General features: G+C 43.4%; 1 protein-coding gene across 1 annotated transcript in view; it reads left to right on the top strand.

Moving 5' to 3' along the window:
- LOC137521455 (tyrosine-protein phosphatase non-receptor type 11-like) overlaps nt 1-23,219 on the top strand; it is a 286,220-nt gene that overhangs the window by 194,148 nt on the left and 68,853 nt on the right. The window contains exons 4-5 of the mRNA XM_068240739.1: nt 19,334-19,526; nt 21,344-21,463. Of these exons, the coding sequence (XP_068096840.1) occupies nt 19,334-19,526; nt 21,344-21,463 (313 nt within the window). The remainder of the gene's footprint in view (nt 1-19,333; nt 19,527-21,343; nt 21,464-23,219) is intronic.

The raw sequence follows: 23,219 nt of genomic DNA on the forward strand, positions 1-23,219 counted from the left end.
TTTGCACAGAACAATCTTGCTGTTTAGTAATACTGTGTATTAAAAGCTGTACAGTGTGTTTTTCTTAGCGTTTAATGATTTTCATAGAAAAATCTTGCTGTTTAGTAATATATTAAACGCTGTATATCATGCAGTGCTAACTATGATAAATAGCTTCAGGCAGAACACCATTCCACACACAGTTGTAGTGCTAATCATCTGTCTTATCTTCTGACTTGTTAGAATAGCAAGAAGTTTTAAATCGGGATGATACCATTTATTGGCTAACTAAAAATATTAAGAATAAGCAAGCTTTCGGCCTTGCAGCCTTCGTCGGGCTTACAATCCTGTATGCTTGCAGGCTGATGGTACAGACAGCTTTATACATGCAACATCAAAAGGGAAAACATAGATTTTTTTTCAAGCATAAATACATGTCATGATGATGCCTTAAGTGATGAGCTGAGCTTCAGGCATGGATGAATGATAACTGGTTGAAACTGAATGCTGACAAAACTGAGGTCCTGTTAGGCCAAAGCCAGTGCTCGCCATCAAAACAGCTCTATCCTAAAGCAACACCAATCAGGATTGGGAATTCAGACATAAACAGCTCCAACCTTGTGCGCAGCCTTGGCGTACTAATCGATGGGGAATTGAGTTTCAGAAACCAAATTTCATCTGTAGTTAAATCTTCCTTCTTTCATCTGAAGAACATTGCAAAGATTAAACATCTGATTCCCCCAGAGGATCTTCCAACCCTAGTCCACGCCTTCATCACATCACGGCTGGACTACTGCAATGCCCTTTATGCTGGCCTCCCCAAAAAGGACCTGCGTCGCCTGCAATTAGTGCAGAATGCTGCTGCCAGATTGCTAACAAACCAGCCTCGCCACTGTCACATTACACCGATCCTTCGCTCACTGCACTGGCTACCAGTAGAATGGAGAATACTCTTCAAGATTGGACTGCTGACATTCAAATCCCTGCACAATCTGGGCCCTGGATACATGAAGGACTTGCTGAAGCTGCACCACACCTCTCACAACCTCAGATCAGCAAGTTCTATAAACTTGGTCACTCCCAGAGTGCACCTCAAAAAATCTGGAGACAGAGCCTTCTGTCATGCTGCCCCTACTCTTTGGAACTCCCTACCACATCCAGTAAAGACAGCACCATCCCTGGAGCTATTCAAATCCAGACTGAAAAGCCACCTGTTTAGCCTGGCATTTCCAGATTTATAAAATTCTTCCTCTGTACCACGATGGTCGGAGCCATGCTTATGCGCTTTGAGTCCCACGGGAGAAAAGCGCTTTACAAATGTTAGTTGTTGTTGTTGTTGTGAAACAGATCATCTAAATGGGGTGGGAAGTTGTTAGCTGAGATAAGAATCCTTGTTTACTCCATACTCAGACCTGGGAGTTGGACTGATACAGAGGTATCGTAAATTCTGAGTTCACAAGTTTCGCTATATAGGCTGAGAGAGTTTAAATATCACCAGCCTGATACCAGTATAAAAAGTTTTTGTCCATATTCAAGCCCTTTTCCACTGCTTTGAACCAATTTATAAATGTTTTTTCTGCTATTAATCGATTTTTTGACGTTTTGAAGCCGCCCTTCAGGGCAGTGACACGAAGATCATCCATGCTGTGTCCGTTGGACCAAAAGTGTGTAGCAACTGGGAGTTCGGATTTGGTATCGTGAATAGTGTGTCTGTGTCCATTCATACGTTTGCGCAGTGTTTGTCCAGTTTCTCCCACGTACATAACATTGGGGCATTTAGCACACATGATCAGATATACCAGATTGGTGGAACCACAGGAACATGTACCTTGTACTCTGTACTCCTGTTGTGAACCTGGTATCGTTAACCTGTCAGTGGATAAATGTGTCTGCAGGTCCCACACCTTTTTTGTCGGCAGGGTGATGTTCCGTTTTGTTGAGGTCTATTTTAAAGAACTCCTGACAATCATCTGGAAAAGTGTTTGCGCAGCCTGAAAGTGGACTATCAAGTTCTACCAAGGTTTAAACTGATTTGTCCATTTTCAAGCTGCATATATTTGCATACAAATTTACATAACCATGCATTTACTCAGAAATATTTGCATCTCATTCTTCATCCCACTGGGCATAATGGAGTCAGAAGGTTGTAATGCCAGTTGTGCAGGGTAAACTTTTACTCCTTGCATAATTGTGTTTCTTTCATATAAGTTATAGGGCATTCCTCAAGCCAAATAATTTTTTGTTTTTGTTTTAATACTCTAATTCCCTATAAACTAAACAAGCCACGCCCACAGGTTTTCAGAGAGCCAAGGCACTTTCAGACAGTAGCAAGGGCTTACAGGAGCTCAGTCTGGAAGGAGGAGGGGGAGGTGTTACTAGCCATTGATTTCAGAGGCAGAGGGGAGGAGGAGAAGGGACTGAATTACGCACAGGCAAGCTGATAGCATCTCCAGCCCTTAGCCTGTGACAAATAGAACATGGCCGCCCTCATTGTATCACAGGAGTAAATAATTATAAACTTTTGCAGTTGGATATGCTGTGTAAACTATCTAAACTTTAGATAAGATATATAGACAAGTTACTTGTTATAGATATTTTCATCTCGGATCCGCTTTAACAAAATAAAAATACCAAGTATCTGTTCGGGAAGCAGTGCCGTAGTGGTGCAGAGATACTTTAAGGGAATCCATCACTTTTTCATTTCAGTTTCTAAAGAGTATAAATACCGTATGTGCTCTCCCTAGTGCATTGTGGCTGCCTGTTTTTCCCCTCACTTACAATGAATAAATAATATACCTTAGAACATGTACATAAAAGTTCAGAAAATAAACTGCAGTATTGATTTTGAAGTGGTTGTTATCAAGTGGCACTTGTGTGAAAAGGCTTGCAAAATCCTGGAGATCAATAGTGTTTTTGTTAGGTTTTTTTGGTTAAAGGGAAGAAAAAAAAACCATGTTGCTTTTAATGCATTTTAGTGTTTCAGTTTTGCAGTTTGAATAGAACCTCCATTTACCAGGTTACATTTTGAACTTTATTTTGTTCTGCAGCACACTGCGTCTTTAGTTTACCTCTATCCTCCTCTAACTTTGTGTTCTCAATTTAAAGTGGACCTGTCTCTTGGCAAACGTGATAAGACTTAAGAATGCTAGCAGTGCAGACGCCTTGTGGTGTGTGCAATTACCTGTGATATACCTCAAATCAGTTTCTGTTCACCTGCACTCTTCACTCATTTCTGTGCTCTCCAGGCGCACAGAAATCCATTTCAGGATCATCACCGTTACTTTAAAGCACCACAAGGTACCTACGCTTTGTCATCATTCTTAGCATGGTCACAAGATGCCAGTTGGTAGCTCACATTAAAATAACTGTTAGTTGTTATGAAAGCTGCAGATAAGCTCAAATAGTAGACCCTTTATAGTGTCTGCTAGTACTTTGAAGCAAGCGCTGTAAAAATAGCGCAGGAGATTAGGGTGAAGCCGACGCTATGATACACTTTAAGCAAAAAAGAAAAACCGAGAGCCCAATATGGTGCAGTAAGTCTAGCAATTGTTGGCAAAATAATTAACAGATGTGGATATACTCACAAACACGGGTTACCACATAGGCAACCACTTGAAATGCAGGTGGGGAGCATTAGAACCTGACCCCACTCAGGTTTAAGGAGTCGCTCTCTGTAGATAGAAAGAAGGGGAGAGTCCCCTCCACCCAAGGTGGACTATATACTGTGCAAATTTGGACAGAGGCGCCAGGCAGGTTAAAATGATCTAAAAACAACTAAAAAGGAGGAGTACAGGTGGACTTGCCTCCTGAAATGATGGACAATCGAGATTGTTCAAATCGCAAATAACAATTTATTTTGACACTTCGCAACGCGTTTCGCAGGTATAACCCGCTTCATCAGGCAAGGAGTGCAAGCTCAAAAAGGTCCAATAGTGGCAATGCGTAGGGTATGTGTAGTCCTAGCGATCTAAACGAGGCACACATTTGTACACAATCCGCCACATTCAATTGGTAGCATTAGCCTGATCACGGGCAAAAGCTTCTCATTACCATGCAACCGCCAGAGCGGGCCGCATACTTTTGCACACATTGAACCTGACCATGTGTACGCGTTGCCGAGGCAACGTGGAAGTGACGTCACATGGAGTCGTAAGTTCAGCAGCGGCACGTGACGGCCGCTAACAGCTGAGACTACTGGCGTTTAATCACATACAGCAGTGTGTAGCCAGCACCAATTGAATTATACATGGCACAAGTTTGGGCTAAAAGCCAGCCAGCACACTCACAGTTAACATCCCTGCATGAGCTAATGGGAATGGGCAGAGATGTGTGAGGGTGTCCCCTGGAAGGGGTAGGTCAGTCCCAGCCTCCACAACATATTTAAACCCATTGTATAGATGGGCACTTCAGCTCTGACTTGAGCCGTGTGATGCTGGGGGATACTTTGGTGGTGGTTGGGGGTTCTCTATTTATTATTTTTGCACTTTATCTTGCTCCTGACGAGATTTGTTTAAGATGAAACATGTCGAGCACTGTTAGCACTGTATATATGTATTGCACTCCCTAATCCTTGTACTATTCCCCTGGCTTGTTTTCAGTAATTGTGTGAGGGAGACCTGCAGAGACTCTGTAGATGCAAAGAGCTGCCATATTTGAGCATTCTGGACAGCTTTTTTGCATATCTATTGCACTTGCATAAGCCGCTGCAGGGTGGTTCAATTGTACACCCCACACAATACTGTTTTGATTTTATAAAAGAAATAGTGCTGTGCAACCAAAGTCTTCAGGGTTAGCCACACCCCACAGCTTGTGCGCTCAGACCAGCTAACTGTTCGCACATTCTGACAGTGAACTGTGGGGGGATAGGCAAAGACACCCGCTTTGGTCTGCAATCTATGCACCAACATATATTTTAAAACCTATAAGTATTGCAAATAAAGGATGTAGTAGTCTTTTAGTAGACCTGTGACAACAAGGTGGTGTGAACTACGACACCACTCTAGTACATTTGTAGGAACCTTGAGTCAGATCTTGACTCCCGTGTTGCAGGAAAGTGACAAGTACCTGATAATTATGCAAAGTGCTGGTGCTCAGTAGAAAGGATATAAAAGCCAAAGTATGACCTGAAAGTTGCAGGAAGCAATATGCTCAAAGTAAGCCAGTAAATGGCATAAGTGTATAAACATGTGATGTGACAGGCCTAGCAGATAAAGATAAATGGCATATGACAAACATACTACATTGGCTCAGCGTATCCACAATGAGAGGGGGCCATCCAGGTAGAGAGAAGCGCAGGGCTGCTCCCTCTCCCTGGATGGATCGCTGCCTTATCCCCTCTCATTGAGGATACGCTGAGCCGGTGTAGTATGTTTTGCCATATGTCCTTTATCTTTATTGCTAGGCCTGCTACATCGCATGTTTATGCAATTATGCTATTTTCTGGCTTACTTTGAGCATATTACTTCCTGCAACAATGCTGCCATTGGAGGGCTACAAAAGAGGGGTTCAGTTATAGATACACCTGCTTTAGAATGCTGTAGAACTTTATCTTGACTTTCTGACCCCCCACCCCCCTCAAATTCAGAACAATACTGCTACCATTTGTTACATGTTGACACCGTGAGGTATCCCCGGCAAATGCTTTGTCCTCCAACAAATCGTATTTCAAACCATTTTTTTCAGAAGAGTCCCAAATCCTGATGGCAACAATGTTTATAGTCATGGCAGAGATTATAGGTACCCTGTCTTGTGCCCCGTTTTATTCTTACTCTCTCAGGGACTTTTTACCTTATCCTTCCTTCTTTCCTCAGGGCATCCCAAGAAATCTGTCATTCAGTACATTGAGTGGTTTTGTCCTTAGATAAGGCCAAAGCCTTTATTTCCAGCATTGTAAGTTGCAACTACATATCAACAAACATGCTGTGTTCAAAGCTGTTGACTTGGATGGAATGAACCATACTAAGCGAATCTAAGTGAATCAGAGGTAATTTTAGATAAAATTCTAGCCATTATTTGGCCAACTGGTTAACATCTGATGACTGGAAGGAAACTGGTCTGTATGATATAGCAAACCAGTAATTTTTCCCAAGATTTGCAGCAAGTACAATCTGTGCTTTCAGGAGTGGTGCTGGAAGCCTATAACATTCAAAAGCTTGGTTAAATATATTAGTTTAGGTTGTAGCACAGTGCCATACTGTTTATAAATGTCTAATGGAAGGTCCTCAGAGCCAGGATATTTAATATTAGGAGAAACCCTATTTCTCTACTTATCCATCAGTCTTATTTGACTAGTGTGTTGGAGAGCTGGCTGCAGAGGGGAAACTTTTTGTAGCAAATGCCTTTTGAAAGAAATAATAAGTATTACAAATATATTCACTGTCCCAATGAGTTTTCATTTGAAGTGGAATTGCATGTATTAGCCTAGTACTGTACAGTAGAAGTAGGGCTAACCTTGCCATCAATTTCCTGATATGTGTGTGTGTGTGTGTGTGTGTGTGTGTGTGTGTGTGTGTGTGTGTGTGTGTGTGTGTGTGTGTGTGTGTGTGTAGGGGGGAGGGCAGTCAGTGTTGCCTCTAAAAGGATTTTTAATAGCTTTGGATGATCATGGTCCTTGTACAGATATGTTTGCTGAACAGCCTGTACTGCCCTATAGAGAGGAGAGGGTAGCAGGGGCATCCCACTGCAAGGAAATACAATAGCCGCTAGCTGAATAGCTTGAACATGGTACATTGCTAAACAGACATAGGCAACGCCTGTACTGACACTTCCCTGAAAGCATCAAGAAGTAGGCAGAGTAGTGCCCACCCTCCCTGTATTAATGAAAATATGATTTTAAATGTGCTTTTAAAGTGAACCCAAGTTGAAAATAAACTGATGAGATAAACAATTGCATTTCTCCTCCTCCTCCTAAGAATGACTTGTTTAGATTTCCCATGGTTCTATTTTATATTTAAACCTTTACAAAGTAGATTAAATGTTTTGTTGCCTCTGCTCAGTGGCAGCGGGTCCCTGAGTGAAAATAATTATTGACCTTTTCCTACATTTCCTTGCACTTAGAAGTTGTATTCTGCCAGGAAAACTTTTCTTTTATGACCGTAATTTGCTTATCAATGAGGTTTATCATATTCTGGACAAGGTACTGACAAGACAGAAGCTGTCACTTGCATGCCAGAAAATTAACTTTCAGGCAACAACAAAAAAAAAAAAAGTAAAACAGCCTAGAATGTTATATATGTTTTGCCCTCTACATACACCTGTTTATCTCATCATGTCACATGTCTCCTCAGGTACACTTTAACGAATAGCTCTGAATGGGAAAAGCAGCACAGAGCTGAAAGAGTAATTTTGGGTCTATCCAGCCTGCTATAGTTTGGAAAAACAATACAATTTTATAAGACACAGTAAAATAAAGTTCTAGGCTGTAAAGCTGTTTTTTTTTTTTTTTTTTTTTGTCTTTTTCTTCCTAAAATCAACTTTTTTGCAATGTTAAAACCGCATTTGTATATTGCTCAGATGCTCTTGTGTGAATTCTCCATTCACCCCCCTGTTTTAGAACTCTCGAGACATTTTAGAACATCTTATGAGGTTGTCAAAGTAACCGGACATGCTGTGTTTCGATGCCTAAAAAAGACAAACTCGCCCACAGTACAGGTTTGCTTTATTTTTTCTTTTAAAGGCCGATTTCCCCTTCTTAGTTTTCCTGCAATTATTCTAAGATTTCTACATGCAGTAATATTTCTTTCTTTTTTTTATTCAGTTTGTTCTCCTGCTTATTAAATGGTTTGCTTTGTTCAGTCACTCTTGCCCGTGCAGCAGTGCGTACATTCTTTCTAGCCTCCTACCTAGCCAAGTACATTTTCTTTTACTTCACAGAAATCAAAAATAACTGGCAGCAGCCCCCATTAGCCACTTTGGTTAATAGAAACACCGCTGGCTAATCCTAAGCAAGGCTTCTCAGCCGCCAGAGGTCTCATGGATTAGGCAGCGTTCAAGTCACACGTAAGCTGAATTCTAGCAGAGCGTTTAGCTGGACTCCCATTCTCCTTCGCGACCTGTGTGATTTGTGTGACAATAGTCTCTCCCCCTTAAAACAATGTGGTTTTTAAGTCCCTGCTGGCACATTGGCAACATTGTGTAGCTGCCTTTTTAAGTACTGTGTTTTGCAGCAAGATATTGTGCGATTATGCACAGCCCACAGATTAGTGAAATTGCAAAGTTAAATATTTTCTTAAGTGAAAATGTGTTTTTGAAGCTGAATAGCAATATATAATTTCCTACTAAAAGGCAATCTATTTGGAACTCTCAACCAGATCTCTAACCATTGAACAGATGCAAGGCCGTGGCTTAATGGTTATTGGGGCCAGCAAAGTGGCCTGAGTTCTGTGTGACAAATGTATTTTCCAAGGAAAATGTCAGTTTTTAATGGTTATTCTCCCTTTGTATTCTAGAAGACCTTTCACCTCTAATCAAAGTGACTTCTTTGTCTCAGTTGAAGCTCCCATAGTAGTTATTTGTATGTATAATTATCACTTATCTCTACGCCTAACCTGAAGATGAGCTGTCCATGTACATCCATTTGAATTACTCTATAGCAATGTCACTATCATTACAAAGTATAGTCAAAAACGTACTATGCAGAGGTTTCATGGTAAAGATGCAGCTGAAGGTATGAGTTTGCGAGAATACAGGTCCTTCTCAAAAAATTAGCATACTGTGAGAAAGTTCATTAGTTTCTGTAATGTACTGATAAACATTAGACTTTCATATATTTTAGATTCATTACACACAACTTAAGTAGTTTAAGCCTTTTATTGTTTTAATATTGATGATTTTGTCATACAGCTCATGAAAACGCAAAATTCCTATCTCAAAAAATTAGCATATCATGAAAAGGTTCTCTAAACAAGCTATTAACCTAATCATCTGAATCAACTAACTCTAAACACCTGCAAAAGATTCCTGAGGCTTTTAAAAACTCCCATCCTGGTTCATTACTCAAAACCGCAATCATGGGTAAAACTGCCGACCTGACTGCTGTCCAGAAGGCCATCATTGACACCCTCAAGCAAGAGGGTAAGACACAGAAAGAAATTTCTGAACGAATAGGCTGTTCCCAGAGTGCTGTATCAAAGCACCTCGATGGGAAGTCTGTGGGAAGGAAAAAAGTGTGGCAGAAAACGCTGCACAACGAGAAGAGGTGACCGGACCCTGAGGAAGATTGTGGAGAAGGACCGATTCCAGACCTTGGGGGACCTGCGGAAGCAGTGGACTGAGTCTGGAGTAGAAATATCCAGAGCCACCGTGTATAGGCGTGTGCAGGAAATGGGCTACAGGTGCCGCATTCCCCAGGTCAAGCCACTTTTGAACCAGAAACAGCAACAGAAGCGCCTGACCTGGGCTACAGAGAAGCAGCACTGGACTGTTGCTCAGTGGTCCAAAGTACTTTTTTTTCGGATGAAAGCAACTTTTGCATGTCATTCGGAAATCAATGTGCCAGAGTCTGGAGGAAGACTGGGGAGAGGGAAATGCCAAAATGCCTGAAGTACAGTGTCAAGTACCAACAGTCAGTGATGGTCTGGGGTTCCATGTCAGCTGCTGGTGTTGGTTCACTGTGTTTTATCAAGGGCAGGGTCAATGCAGCTAGCTATCAGGAGATTTTGGAGCACTTCATGCTTCCATCTGCTGAAAAGCTTCATTGAGATGATTTCATTTTTCAGCACGACCTGGCACCTGCTCACAGTGCCAAAACCACTGGTAAATGGTTAACTGACCCATGGTATTACTGTGCTCAATTGGCCTGCCAACTCTCCTGACCTGAACCCCATAGAGAATCTGTGGGATATTGTGAAGATAAAGTTGAGAGACGCAAGACCCAACACTCTGGATGAGCTTCAGGCCGCTATCGAAGCATCCTGGGCCTCCATAACACCTGAGCAGTGCCACAGGCTGATTGCCTCCATGCCACGCCGCATTGAAGCAGTCATTTCTGCAAAAGGCTTCCCGACCAAGTATTGAGTGCATAACTGAACATAATTATTTGAAGGTTGTTTTTTTTTGTTTAAAAAACACTTTTCTTTTATTGGTCGGATGAAATATGCAAATTTTTTGAGATAGGAATTTTGGGTTTTCATGAGCTGTGTGCCACAATCCTCAATATTAAAACTATAAAAGGCTTGAACTACTTCAGTTGTGTGTAATGAATCTAAAATATATGAAAGTCTAATGTTTATCAGTACATTACAGAAAATAATGAACTTTATCACAATATGCTAATTTTTTGAGAAGGACCTAATTGTGAAAAAGTATACCATGGAGCGATACTGAAAGTTCCCAAGCCCAGGGGCTTAACTATAAATCATGGGGCCCACCAGCAAAACTTTGAAGGGGACCCCCACTATTCACACCATTTACCTTGCCTACCCCTAGTGATGCTCAGTCTGGGGGCCCATCTTACAAGCATCCTAAAACAAGTGTGGAGATTATTATCTTCACACCCATAACAAGTATGGCCACAAAAATGCCTGATTTGAAGGATGGACCCCTTTATCAGAGGGAGTTAAGTAGTAATTTGGGCTCCCTTACAGCTCTGGGCTCCCTCAAGTGGTGGCAGGGACTGCTCCCCTGTAGTTACGCCCCTGTCCAAGTCTACTTGGCGATAGTTAGCTTTACATAGATGGCCTCTTTTGCTTTCCCTGAGGCAGATTTACTTATTAAAATTTGCATGCGCATATGCAAAAACATTCAACACATTTAATAAGTCAATAGGTAATCACACATGCTATAATTTGCGAAATTGTGTGCGTCTTCTCATGCATAAAAAAAAAAAACCATCTTGCAGCATACATTTCCACATTGCATGTGGATTCCCATTGACTTTCTTTAGCTGTAGTAAGAAAAGCGCACAATTTATATACAAATGAGAATATTAACCTGAAAAAGGCATCCTGTGCAGTACCACAGAGCTGCTTGGGCTTTGCTTCTTCTGCCCGAGCAGCTCTGTGTTACTGCGCACTCAAGATGTGTCCTATGCCTGCACAGTGCAGCATACTTGTTCATGGATGGGTGCCCGCTTGTAACTTCCAGAGGGTTCCAGTGCTGGATAGATGGTCTTGAGCAGGATGTTGGATGCCTCTGGAGGATTCTCCAGAGGCAAGTAGATATTATCCTGGCACCAGGCAGTTCGGCGCAGGGAGAACCGAATGACCATTCTCCCTGCTGCCGCTAAACTCTAAGGCAGCGTTAAATACTATTCCCCCTCAGAGTTGTCGCAAACTCGTAGGGGGCTATAATTCTGGGTCTGGCAGCCACCAGAGCCCCGAATTACCGTTATGCGGGCCTCACAGCATAGCATTGTTCTTATGACGGCGCTCAGTGCCACGTGCCAAAATAACCGGTTTTGGATCCAGAGGCTTCCCTCTACTGAGGTATGTGACTTTCAGGTTTTCTTTTTTTAAAGTTAATGGGAATCAGAAGTGAAAATAAACTTATGATGATTTGTATGTTTTTAGTACAGCGAAAAAATAGAATAGTAGCACAGATACGAGTCTGATATTGCTTTCAGTACAGGAAGAGTTAAGAAACTTCTCTTGTCTGCAAAAGGGCTTCTCTGAGCTCACCTACACAACCTTTCAGTCAGGGCCAGGCCGAGGCAGAGAGACTCCAGGTTCAGGGCGCAGTGTAGGAGGGAGCGCACAACTCGCTCCGCTATCATTCCCTTATTGTGTTTGAAGCAGAGAGAAATAAGAAAAGGGGATACATGACAGTGACTGCAAGCCAGATAACTGATTAAGGTGTTGGGGCGGGGGGGATTCCTGGGGTGCCTTTTAGTCTAATAGCAATCAGTGTGTGACGGCTGGGGTGGGAGGGATGGAGGGGCGCCCTTTGGTGTCTCAGCCTTGGGTGCTGGAGGACCTTGTCTCTGCTCTGCTTACAGTGCTGTTCTCTGAAGCACGTATCTCAACCTGTCTCTCACTGTCTCTTGTTTAATCTGAGAACAATAGTGTACTAATAAACTAATAAGTACACTACTGTTCTCAGCTAAATTACCCCATTAGCTTATTAGGACACTATTGTTCTGAGCTAAATTACCCCAAGACCGCACACAACGCAGCTCCGCAGCTCGCTGTATAAATAGGAACGAATAGCGGCGAGTGCAGGGGGAGTTAGTGATGACGGCAGAGAGGAGGAAGTACAGACACTTCCCCCTAGCCCAGGGGTCAGGAACCTTTTTGGCTGAGAGAACTATAAATGCCACATATTATAAAATGTAATTCTGTGAGAGCCATACAATAGGTTTCAGTCTGGGACAGTAGGGCTCATGTCCCTGTCGCCAGGGCTGTGGAGTCGGAGCTCACCGACTCAAACTCCTAATGAATTTTAACTGTAATTAAAATAGAAAAGATTATAAAATGTTCTATTTCTCAGATAATCATTATAATTAATTTAAATATACAGAAATAGCTGTGCTTAGTCCACAAAAATGAAATAAACCAATCAAAAAATAGTTACTTGTGCTACTTCAATAAAGCAGTCCCCATATTTTTAAAGTCAGATATACGTATTTGATTGTGCTGTATACTGTATATGTGTACACAGGAATCTCTTATATATACTAAATAACATCTATGCTGTAAGAATAAAGCCTGATGTGTAGCTGTGTCACTAATAGAGATGGTCAATGAGATGGAAATAATTCTGCATTGATGCTGGTTTATGCAAATGTACACACTCTTTGCTCATGAAATCAAATAATTTGATATGAAATTTTGGTTTGGTGACCACGAATTAAAGAAAAGTTTTATACATACCTGGGGCTTCCTCCAGCCCCCTTCAGGCCAATCCGTTCCTTGCTGTCCTCATCCGCCATCTGGATCTTCTGCTATGAGTCCCGGTAAATCAGCCAGTCAGCGCAGTTCGGCCGCGTGCCGCTCCCACAGCCAGGAACATTCTGCACCTGCGCAATAGTGCTGTGCTGGTGTAGTATGCTCCTGGTGGTGGAGTGTGTGCATGCGCACTACGCCAGACTGGGTCAAGTACCTGGACTCATAGCAGAAGATCCAGGTGGTGGAGGAGGACAGTGGGGGACTGATTAGCCTGAAGGGGGCTGGAGGAAGCCCCAGGAATGTATAAAACTTTAATTTCATCTGTCTCAGGTTTACTTTGTTACACAGTAGTACTATACTCTACATATGCACTCTCCGCAGAGCTGCAGGGAATCCACTGAGAATGTTGTGCATATTGAACAGAGGTGTTGTCTATCACCCATAAACCTAGTTCAGATTGTACATGAAGAATGTGTGATAGAGAAAGAATCCCCTCATTCTCCTGCAGAGTACCTGCACATCACTCTTACATGTACCCACAGTTACATTGCCTAGGGCCTCATAGATGTCTGTACCTTCTACAAGTACTCTAGTCCTAGACTAAAACTAGTCCTTGGTAAAGGAATAAATATGGCAGTCTACATATCTGTCTCACTTCAATTGCCTTTTAAAATTCCTAAGCTTTGGCAGTTAAGAGATTAATTTCATGTTATATACTTTCAATCAACAAGATTGTAATATGCAAATGAGAGTAGTCTGAGTCGGTGGAATCCTAAACTGAGTTGGAGTCGGTGGATTTTTGTACCGACTCCACAGCCCTGCCTATTGCCATGGTGATGTGTATATAGTTCATCTACCGGGCAGCGGAAGTGTCAGACACGTCTTCAGCGAGTAAGGTAGTAGTGCATGCTACAGCTGTAGCATGCACTACTTTGAAAATGTTTTTTGCCCTGCCACACTAAGGCTACATACACACTTGAGATAAAAGTATTTGGAAAAGGCAAGATCACAGACCAATTTTACCCCATTCCATGTAGTATGAAAGCCATACTCTACACGAGTGGTTCCCAACCTTTTCCAGGTCGTTACACATCACGACAAACCTTTAGATATCTGTGACACGACACATCATACCAAACATTCAGATATACATGACACGTCCCATATGATAGAAAAGAGACAAGACAAGACAAGACAAATAACATTTATATAGCGCTTTGCTCCTGGCGGACTCAAAGCGCCAGAGCTGCAGCCACAAGGACGCGCTCTATAGGCAGGAGCAGTGTTAGGGAGACTTGCCTAAGGTCTCCTACTGAATAGGTGCTGACTTACTGAACAGGCAGAGCCAAGATTCAAACCCTGGTCTCCCATGTCAGAGGCAGAGCCCTTAACCATTACACTGTCCAGCCACCCAGGGGCTCGGTAACAATCTGATGATGCTGCAGGCACAATGAGGGGCTCAGTAACAATCTGCTGATGCTGCAGGCACAATGGTGGGGAGCTCAGTAACAATCTGCTGATGCTGCAGGCACAGTGAGGGGCTCAGAAACAATCTGCTGATACTGCAGGCACAATGAGGGGCTCAGTAACAATCTGCTGATGCTGCAGGCACAATGAGGGGCTCAGTAACAATCTGCTGATGCTGCAGGCACAATGAGGGGCTCAGTAACAATTTGCTGGTGCTGCAGGCACAATGAGGGGCTCAGTGACAATCTGCTGATGCTTCAGGCACAATGAGGGGCTCAGTGACAATCTGCTGATGCTGCAGGCACAATGAGGGGCTCAGAGACAATCTGCTGATGCTGCAGGCACAATGAGGGGCTCAGTAACAATCTGCTGATGCTGCAGGCACAATGAGGGGCTCAGTGACAATCTGCTGATGCTGCAGGCACAATGTGGGGCTCAGTAACAATCTGCTGGTGCTGCAGGCACAATGAGGGGCTCAGTGACAATCTGCTGATGCTTCAGGCACAATGAGGGGCTCAGTGACAATCTGCTGATGCTGCAGGCACAATGAGGGGCTCAGAAACAATCTGCTGATGCTGCAGGCACAATGAGGGGCTCAGTGACAATCTGCTGATGCTGCAGGCACACTGAGGGGCTCAGTGACAATATGCTGATGCTGCAGGCACAATGAGTGGCTCAGTAATAACCTGCTGATGCTGCAGGCACAATGAGGGGCTCAGTGACAATCTGCTGATGCTGCAGGCACACTGAGGGGCTCAGTAACAATCACGGGGTTGGTGAGGGTGCAGTGGCATAGCTAGCATAGTTGCCCCAGTATAGGGAGTTTAGTTGCCCCAGTATAGTCAGTATAGTGCCCCAGTATAGCCAGTATAGTGCCCCAGTATAGGGAGTTTAGTTGCCCCAGTATAGTCAGTATAGTGCCCCAGTATAGCCAGTATAGTGCCCCAGTATAGCCAGTATAGTGCCCCAGTATAGCCAGTATAGTGCCCCAGTATAGCTTGTATAGTGCCCCAGTATAGCCAGTATAGTGCCCCAGTATAGCCAGTATAGTGCCCCAGTATAGCTAGTATAGTGACCCAGTATAGCTAGTATAGTGCCCCAGTATAGCTAGTATAGTGCCCCGGTATAGTCAGTATAGTGCCCCGGTATAGTCCGTATAGTGCCCCGGTATAGTCCGTATAGTGCCCCAGTATAGCCAGTATAGTGCCCCAGTATAGCCAGTATAGTGCCCCAGTATAGCCAGTATACTGCCCCAGTATAGCCAGTATAGTGCCCCAGTATAGCCAGTATAGTGCCCCAGTATAGCTAGTATACTGCCCCAGTACAGTGCCCCAGTATAGCTAGTATAGTGCCCCAGTATAACCAGTATAGTGCCCCAGTATAGTGCCCAAGTATAGCCAGTATAGTGCCCCAGTATAGCCAGTATAGTGCCCCAGGATAGCGCCCCAGTATAGCCAGTATAGTGCCCCAGTATAGCCAGTATAGTGCCCCAGTATAGCCAGTATAGTGCGCCAGTATAGTGCCCCAGTATAGCCAGTATAGTGCCCCAGTATAGTCAGTATAGTGCCCCAGTATAGCCGGTATAGTGCCCCAGTATAGCCGGTATAGTGCCCCAGTATAGCCGGTATAGTGCCCCAGTATAGCTAGTATACTGCCCCAGTATAGTGCCCCAGTATAGCTAGTATACTGCCCCAGTATAGTGCCCCAGTATAGCTAGTATAGTGCCCCAGTATAACCAGTATAGTGCCCCAGTATAGTGCCCAAGTATAGCAAGTATAGTGCCCCAGTATAGCCAGTATAGTGCCCCAGGATAGCGCCCCAGTATAGCCAGTATAGTGCCCCAGGATAGCGCCCCAGTATAGTGCCCCAGTATAGCCAGTATAGTGCCCCGGTATAGTGCCCCAGTATAGCCAGTATAGTGCCCCAGTATAGCCAGTATAGTGCCCCAGTATAGCCAGTATAGTGCCCCAGTATAGCCAGTATAGTGCCCAAGTATAGCCAGTATAGTGCCCCAGTATAGCCAGTATAGTGCCCCAGGATAGCGCCCCAGTATAGTGCCCCAGTATAGCCAGTATAGTGCCCCAGGATAGCGCCCCAGTATAGTGCCCCAGTATAGCCAGTATAGTGCCCCAGTATAGCCAGTATAGTGCCCCAGTATAGCCGGTATAGTGCCCCAGTATAGCCGGTATAGTGCCCCAGTATAGTGCCCCAGGATAGCTAGTATAGTGCCCCGGTATAGCCAGTATGGGTAGGTGGTGCCCCCCGCCCGTCCCCGCCGCTGTTATTACCTTAACAGCGGCCGCTCTCATTACCTTAACAGTGGCCGCTCTCCCCTCTCCGGCGCGTGTATTTATTCAAGCAGCGTATCTCCCGGCTGCTCTGTGTGTGATGCGCAGGAAGCAGGGCAGCGGCTTCCTGTAGCGGCGATATGTATCGCCGTTACTATGGTAACTGAGCCCTGCTTCCTGCGCATCTCACACAGAGCAGCCGGGAGATACGCTGCTTGAATAAATACATGCTCTGGAGAGGGGAGAGCAGCCACTGCTAAGATAATAAGGAGATCTGCGGGGGAGACGAGCAGGGGGAGCAGAGAGCGGCGACACATAGCTGGTGCTGCCGCGACACATAAATGTGTCGCGGCACACCGGTTGGGAACCTCTGCTCTACACAGTATATTCTATTGAGCTGAACTACCCATCAGATAAAAATCTTTGCAAGATGCTGCACACAAACATGCTGTACACATGCAACAGATCAGTATCTGCAAAAGATCTGTTCCTGCAAAAGATCCATTCCAGCAAAATGCATTCATATTCTGATATCTGCAGGTCTCATACACACCTTGTTTAACAGGATGGATCTTCAGATCTGCAGATGAATGTCTGTTAAGCAAGGTGTGTATGAGGATATGCAGATATAATAGACTATGAATGCATTTTGCAAGAACAGATCTTTTGCAGGAACTAATCCTTTGCAGATACTGATCTGTTGAATGTGTACAGCATCTTTGTGTGCAGCATCTTGCAAAGATTTTTATCTGATGGGGAGTTCAGCTCAATAGAATAGACTGTGTAGAGTATGGCTCTTATACTACATGGAATGGGGTAAAATTGGTCTGTGATCTTGCCTTTTCCAAAGACTTTTATCTCAAGTGTGTATGTAGCCTAAGTTGTGCTGCTTGAGCAGTGTAGCTTAATGAATCGAACCCTACTGATTTGTCTGTGAGCCAGATGCAGCCACCAAAAAAGCCACATTTGGCTCCCAGGCCATAGGTTCCTTACCCCTGCCCTAGCCCATCCTCGAGCGGCTGTGCAGAGCAGGGGACGGGGCGTGCTAAAGGGGAAAGATCGTGCTGTGACTCTTATGTCACAGCACAGATGACAAAAATGTATTAACATTATATGTAAAATAGGAGGTCAGGAGTACTTTAAGGTTTTACTGCCAAGAAGTTCAAATGGTCATTAGCTCTGCTCTTTCATCCTATAAAATAGTGTGATTTGTAAACTGCAAATAATTAGAGAATGATGCAATGGTATTAAAAAAAAGCGAGACTTTTTTTTTTATTTTTTCTTTCTTTGCCACTACTGTTCTATTACCTGTACTGCACATACAATTCATCATATCGTCATTTTTTTTTTATTTTTTTTTATTTTTTTTTGCTTCAGTGTCACTTTATAGGTTTGCTTTAAAATGTATAGAATAGGTATGCAAAACTCTGTATATATTAGTGTACTGCAGTAAATTGTCATTTTACCCAGTTTAAAAAAACATTTTTTCTTTGAATTGTTTTTGGCTTGTTCCCACTTTTCTGCAAAAGTATTTTCGCAATATGGGAAAAATCATTTACAAAGTCAGAGTTCATAATTCCGCATAAACAAGGTGCAATGTACGGATAGATTATGCAAAATCTATTCCGTTTTGAAATCGTAATTGCGTATAAGTGGAATTGTAAAATGTTAAGTGAACTTTTGCGTAAGGGAAATTAGCACATTAACATCATCACTAGGACAGGACGCTGCACAAAGGGGAACAGTGGTGGCACAGGGGGACACTGAAGGGTCAGGGGAACAGAGGTTGTACAGGGTGGCATAGAGGAAGTACAAGGGACAAGACTGGCACAGTGTTTGGACTTGTGGACAGATTCAGCTCAAGAATGGACTACAGTGCTGCGATGATTTTATGTTTTCTGAGCATGAAGATGAGGTTTCTCGCTCCAACTTAAGTGTTTACACATTTGCTTCTAGGTTTAGGCCTAGACATGGTTCCTGGAGTATGTGACCTATTTCAAATTTAAAGAGTTGGAATTACTACATTTTGTACTGAGGGAACTACTTGAACAAGCAATAAAACCGATTTGTTTTCCATTAGCTATGCCATGATGTTCATAAATGGTTAGTTATTCTTGCATGGAACAACCCACATGGAAGCATATGATCAGTTTGATCAGAAGATGCATTTGTAAGACTCTGATTTGCCAATGACAATCATACTAAAATGAGATTTGCATCACAGCAGATCAAATAAATCAGGTGCCCAAACTGATTCCATGCTTCCTCATGAGTTCTGCTACACACAAGAAAAATCCTAATGTGGTTATAATTATAAGAGAAGCATTACAGATTTTTTTTCTTCTTTGCTTTTGGACACCCGCTGGATGATCTACAGCTACCTCCTGTTTTATGCAGCAAATCACTTTGCAGTGCTTTCAGTACAGGGCTTTTACATTCCTTTTGGCCTGCTTTACAAAATCTTAGTGGTTCTTCCAGAGTTAATAGATACTAAATGAAGATTTGACAAATTAACGTTTTATCTCATAGATGGTATATAGGACAAGGCATCAATTCCAGAAATCGATAATGATCTCTACAGTTATAAGTAGATGGCGGTTTCAGACTAGCATTTTCCTAGTTGTCAATTGCAACTCGCATCTGCATTTCTAGTCTCTTGCTTCTGAGTTGTCTTTGTAGTTAAAAATGAAATGCTATTTATAGCTCTCATATTGTGCTGATTCAATCTCGTAATCTTGGAAATAAAACCCCAGTTGATTTATGGTGATTTCTGTGTAGGTGGTACCATGGGCACCTTTCTGGGCGAGAAGCTGAGAAGTTGCTGCTGGAGAAAGGAAAGCCTGGGAGTTTCTTGGTTCGGGAGAGTCAGAGCAAGCCAGGAGACTTTGTGCTGTCTGTATTGACAAGTGAAGAGAAGCTGGAAAATGGAGAGAGGAAATCTCGGGTCACTCATGTCATGATCCGATACCAGGTATTTACCAGAACACGATCTATTGTACCAGCAGAGCTCCTTTTCACAGACCAGAGATGATCTTGTTATAAACCTGTGAAAGTACAAGCTTGGCACAGAAAAGGGCAGTTTGTACCAGGATGCTCTATAGTTGGCTGGCAAGAAGCCATAATTTAGGTTTGTGTACTTTCTATGCATATTTTATGGATTATTCCTTTTGTGGTAATTCCTTTTATTATCTAGATCAGAGGTGCCCACACTTTTTCGGCTTGTGAGCTACTTTAAAAAATTAGCAAGTCAAAATGATCTACCCATGTACAATTTTAGGAGCATAATTGTTTATGGAATGGAAAATGTAGTGCGGTCGGGATACTACCATGAAGTCCTTTACGATCTACCGGTAGATCGCGAACTACCTAATGGGCACCCCTGACCTAGATAATCTATTCTCTAGTTGGTGGATTTGCAAAACTTACTTCCTATTTGTATGTCACATGCAGCTTTGGTTACATTGAATAGCAGTCTGTGTTTGGTACAAACTCCCCCTCCATACCTTTGCCACTTGTATTCAGGGATTTCCGAGTGGGGCACCAGTGAGTCGTCTTGGGAACACAGAGCTGACCTAGGGAGTGAAGGGAAGAGTAGGGGGGACGGAGTGATGGCTCTGTACAGAGGAAGGAACTGGTAGGGAAGGGTCACACTTCAAATTGCAGCTGTGTGTCGGTAATAGGGAATCTGATGGGGGGTAAACCAGGACCTAAATGGGCTCAAGATAAGACTAGTGGGCCAAAAATTGTACTGTGAACATGTTTGTGACATGCTGTTGATTATCCTCCCACATACTTTGTCCTACTGGGACCATTATGATATTGTTGTTTTTTTCCCTTTACCCTTCACCCCCCCCCCCCCCCCCCGCGCCTTCCTTTACTAACCACACACCCCAAACAAACCCTGTCATACAGAGGAGGCAGGTACTGGTTGTCTGGTATACTGTCCATAATATTTTGCTTTACAGGACAATGTTAAATTACTGTGAGCGCTTCTGTGCATTAGTGGGTTGGCTGCTTGTGAGGCGGTTTCTAAAGCCTTGTATACTTGCTAGATACTTTTTTGCCCAAGGCAGCTGGCAGGGGATTCCGTTACCAAGAATCTAGTATGTGTTTTATGGCCCCCAATCAACCTTGAAAGCAACCTGAAGAGAGAGGAATATGCAGGCTGCCATCTACATTGCCTCAAACTATGGCAGTTGCTTGACTTTTGTGCTGATGCTGTTTCTAACACTTTCAGTAACTGGCCCAGATTGAGCATACAGATCGTATGCTTGGACTCCGCTGGCTGCATGTTATAGGTGTGTGACTCAACAACTGGCATTGTTTATAAGGGAATGAACATGGCAGCCTCCATATATCTATCACTTCAGGTTCCATTTAACTGAACTAAAGAGACACTTACTGGACAAGTCCTTGTGTCAGGCCTGGGGCACACCAAAACCGCTAGCAGATCCACAAAACGCTAGCGGTTTTGGGTGCGGATGACAGAGTTTAGTCCCAGTGCACACCGGGCGGATCTTGATGCTATCCGCCATCCGCATCCGCATGGCTAATGTATCTCTATGGGCTGGTGCACCCCGGCGGTTTGAGGTTTTAAGCAAACCGCAAACGTGCAGCAAGAGGCACGTTTGTGGTTTGCTAAAAACCTCAAACCGCCGGTGTGCACCAGCCCATAGAGATACATTAGCCATGCGGATTTTTAGGCGGATTTGGCCGGCGGATCCGCCCGGTGTGCACTGGGCCATAAACTTGTGCTTACACATGTATTGACCCCTTCTGTATTTCCAGCCAGATGGTAAATATGATGTAGGAGGAGGGGAACGCTTTGATACTTTGACCGATCTGTTGGAGCACTACAAGAAGAACCCAATGGTGGAGAGGTCAGGAGCTGTGGTGCACCTAAAGCAAGTAAGTGTTATGATCATATAATACAGCAAATCCAAATTAACATATGTACATTGTGCTTTACCAACCAATATGAACTCTGTACAGATTTGGATACACTATCTTTCCTCTTCTTTTCTGTAAATTCCTTTCTATTTTTATTCTTTTGCTAATTTTTCTTCATACTTTATGGTCAGGCTTTCTTCTGAACTGAACAATTCTGCGTGATAAAATGCCACCACAACTAGCAAGCAAAATCTCATTCTAAGGCTTAAGTGTACCTATGAACCCAAACAGAGGCTCTGCATATACACCAAAGGAAAACTATTAAGTGGGAGCAGCTGACCAGAAATAAATCAATCAAACATAGCAAAGAAATGAACAGCGCTACTTAAAAACAGATGAGTGCTTACCTGCAAAAAAGTGCACACCCCACTCATGGGATTCAAATACACAATGAGCATACACATGACCTGTCTACCACTTGGAGGATGTTAGTTTCACTAACAATTTGCAATTTGTTAGGTACTTGTCCCTCCCACTGTCGAAGAAGTCTTTCCTCCATGGGAGGGGACCTAACACTAACTAAATTCTCAATTTTACTGGTAGCGCGCCCAGGCTATGCATATGCCTAGGTAGAATTTAGCTAGTGTTAGGTCCCCTCCCATGGAGGAAAGACTTCTTCGACAGTGGGAGGGACAAGTACCTAACAAATTGCAAATTGTTAGTGAAACTAACATCCTCCAAGTGGTAGACAGGTCATGTGTATGCTCATTGTGTATTTGAATCCCATGAGTGGGGTGTGCACTTTTTTGCAGGTAAGCACTCATCTGTTTTTAAGTAGCGCTGTTCATTTCTTTGCTATGTTTGATTGATTTATTTCTGGTCAGCTGCTCCCACTTAATAGTTTTCCTTTGGTGTATATGCAGAGCCTCTGTTTGGGTTCAAGGTGCGTTTGCAGTTTCTGGGGGGGCTCAGCGCATCTCTGAGCTGAGGCCATTCAGAGGCGGCCTGGTGATGCGCTGATCCCACTTTTTTTTTTTGCGCAATTCTCAATTTTACTGGTAGCGCGCCCAGGCTATGCATATGCATAGGTAGAATTTAGTTAGTGTTAGGTCCCCTCCCATGGAGGAAAGACTTCTTCGACAGTGGGAGGGACAAATACCTAACAAATTGCAAATTGTTAGTGAAACTAACATCCTCCAAGTGGTAGACAGGTCATGTGTATGCTCATTGTGTATTTGAATCCCATGAGTGGGGTGTGTACTTTTTTGCAGGTAAGCACTCATCTGTTTTTAAGTAGCGCTGTTCATTTCTTTGCTATGTTTAAGTGTACCTATACCTAGGAGTGGAACTTTGACTTTATCATTAGCAGGCAATAGTAATTGCCCAGCTAAAAACTTCTGACTGGGTTTCAGATGGTGTGCAAACACTCCATAATTAGTACAGGGAAGATATGCAAACTCGGTCACTAAGCACAAGCCCTATAGTACTTGCAAAATAAAAGCTATCATTTTATTAAAAAATATTAAGAGACAGTTAATGCTTCCCTTGATAAGGTAACAATTGGTGAACACCAAGATGTCAAATCCTGCGGGCTATAGGACAAATTGTCTGACTGAATTACCTGGGGAGGTCCTTGTCGATCCCTCACCACCCCTGTCTACAATTTAAGACAGGGGGGTGTCCCTATTCCCCAGGTAAGAGTAATACACCAGACCCAGGTGTGCTAGGGTCAGCAAAAAGCAAGCTTCCGCCCTGAGTGTGACAGGAACAGTCC

The sequence above is a fragment of the Hyperolius riggenbachi genome, chromosome 6 (genome assembly GCF_040937935.1).
Source record: "Hyperolius riggenbachi isolate aHypRig1 chromosome 6, aHypRig1.pri, whole genome shotgun sequence".
NCBI classification, from domain to species: domain Eukaryota; kingdom Metazoa; phylum Chordata; class Amphibia; order Anura; family Hyperoliidae; genus Hyperolius; species Hyperolius riggenbachi.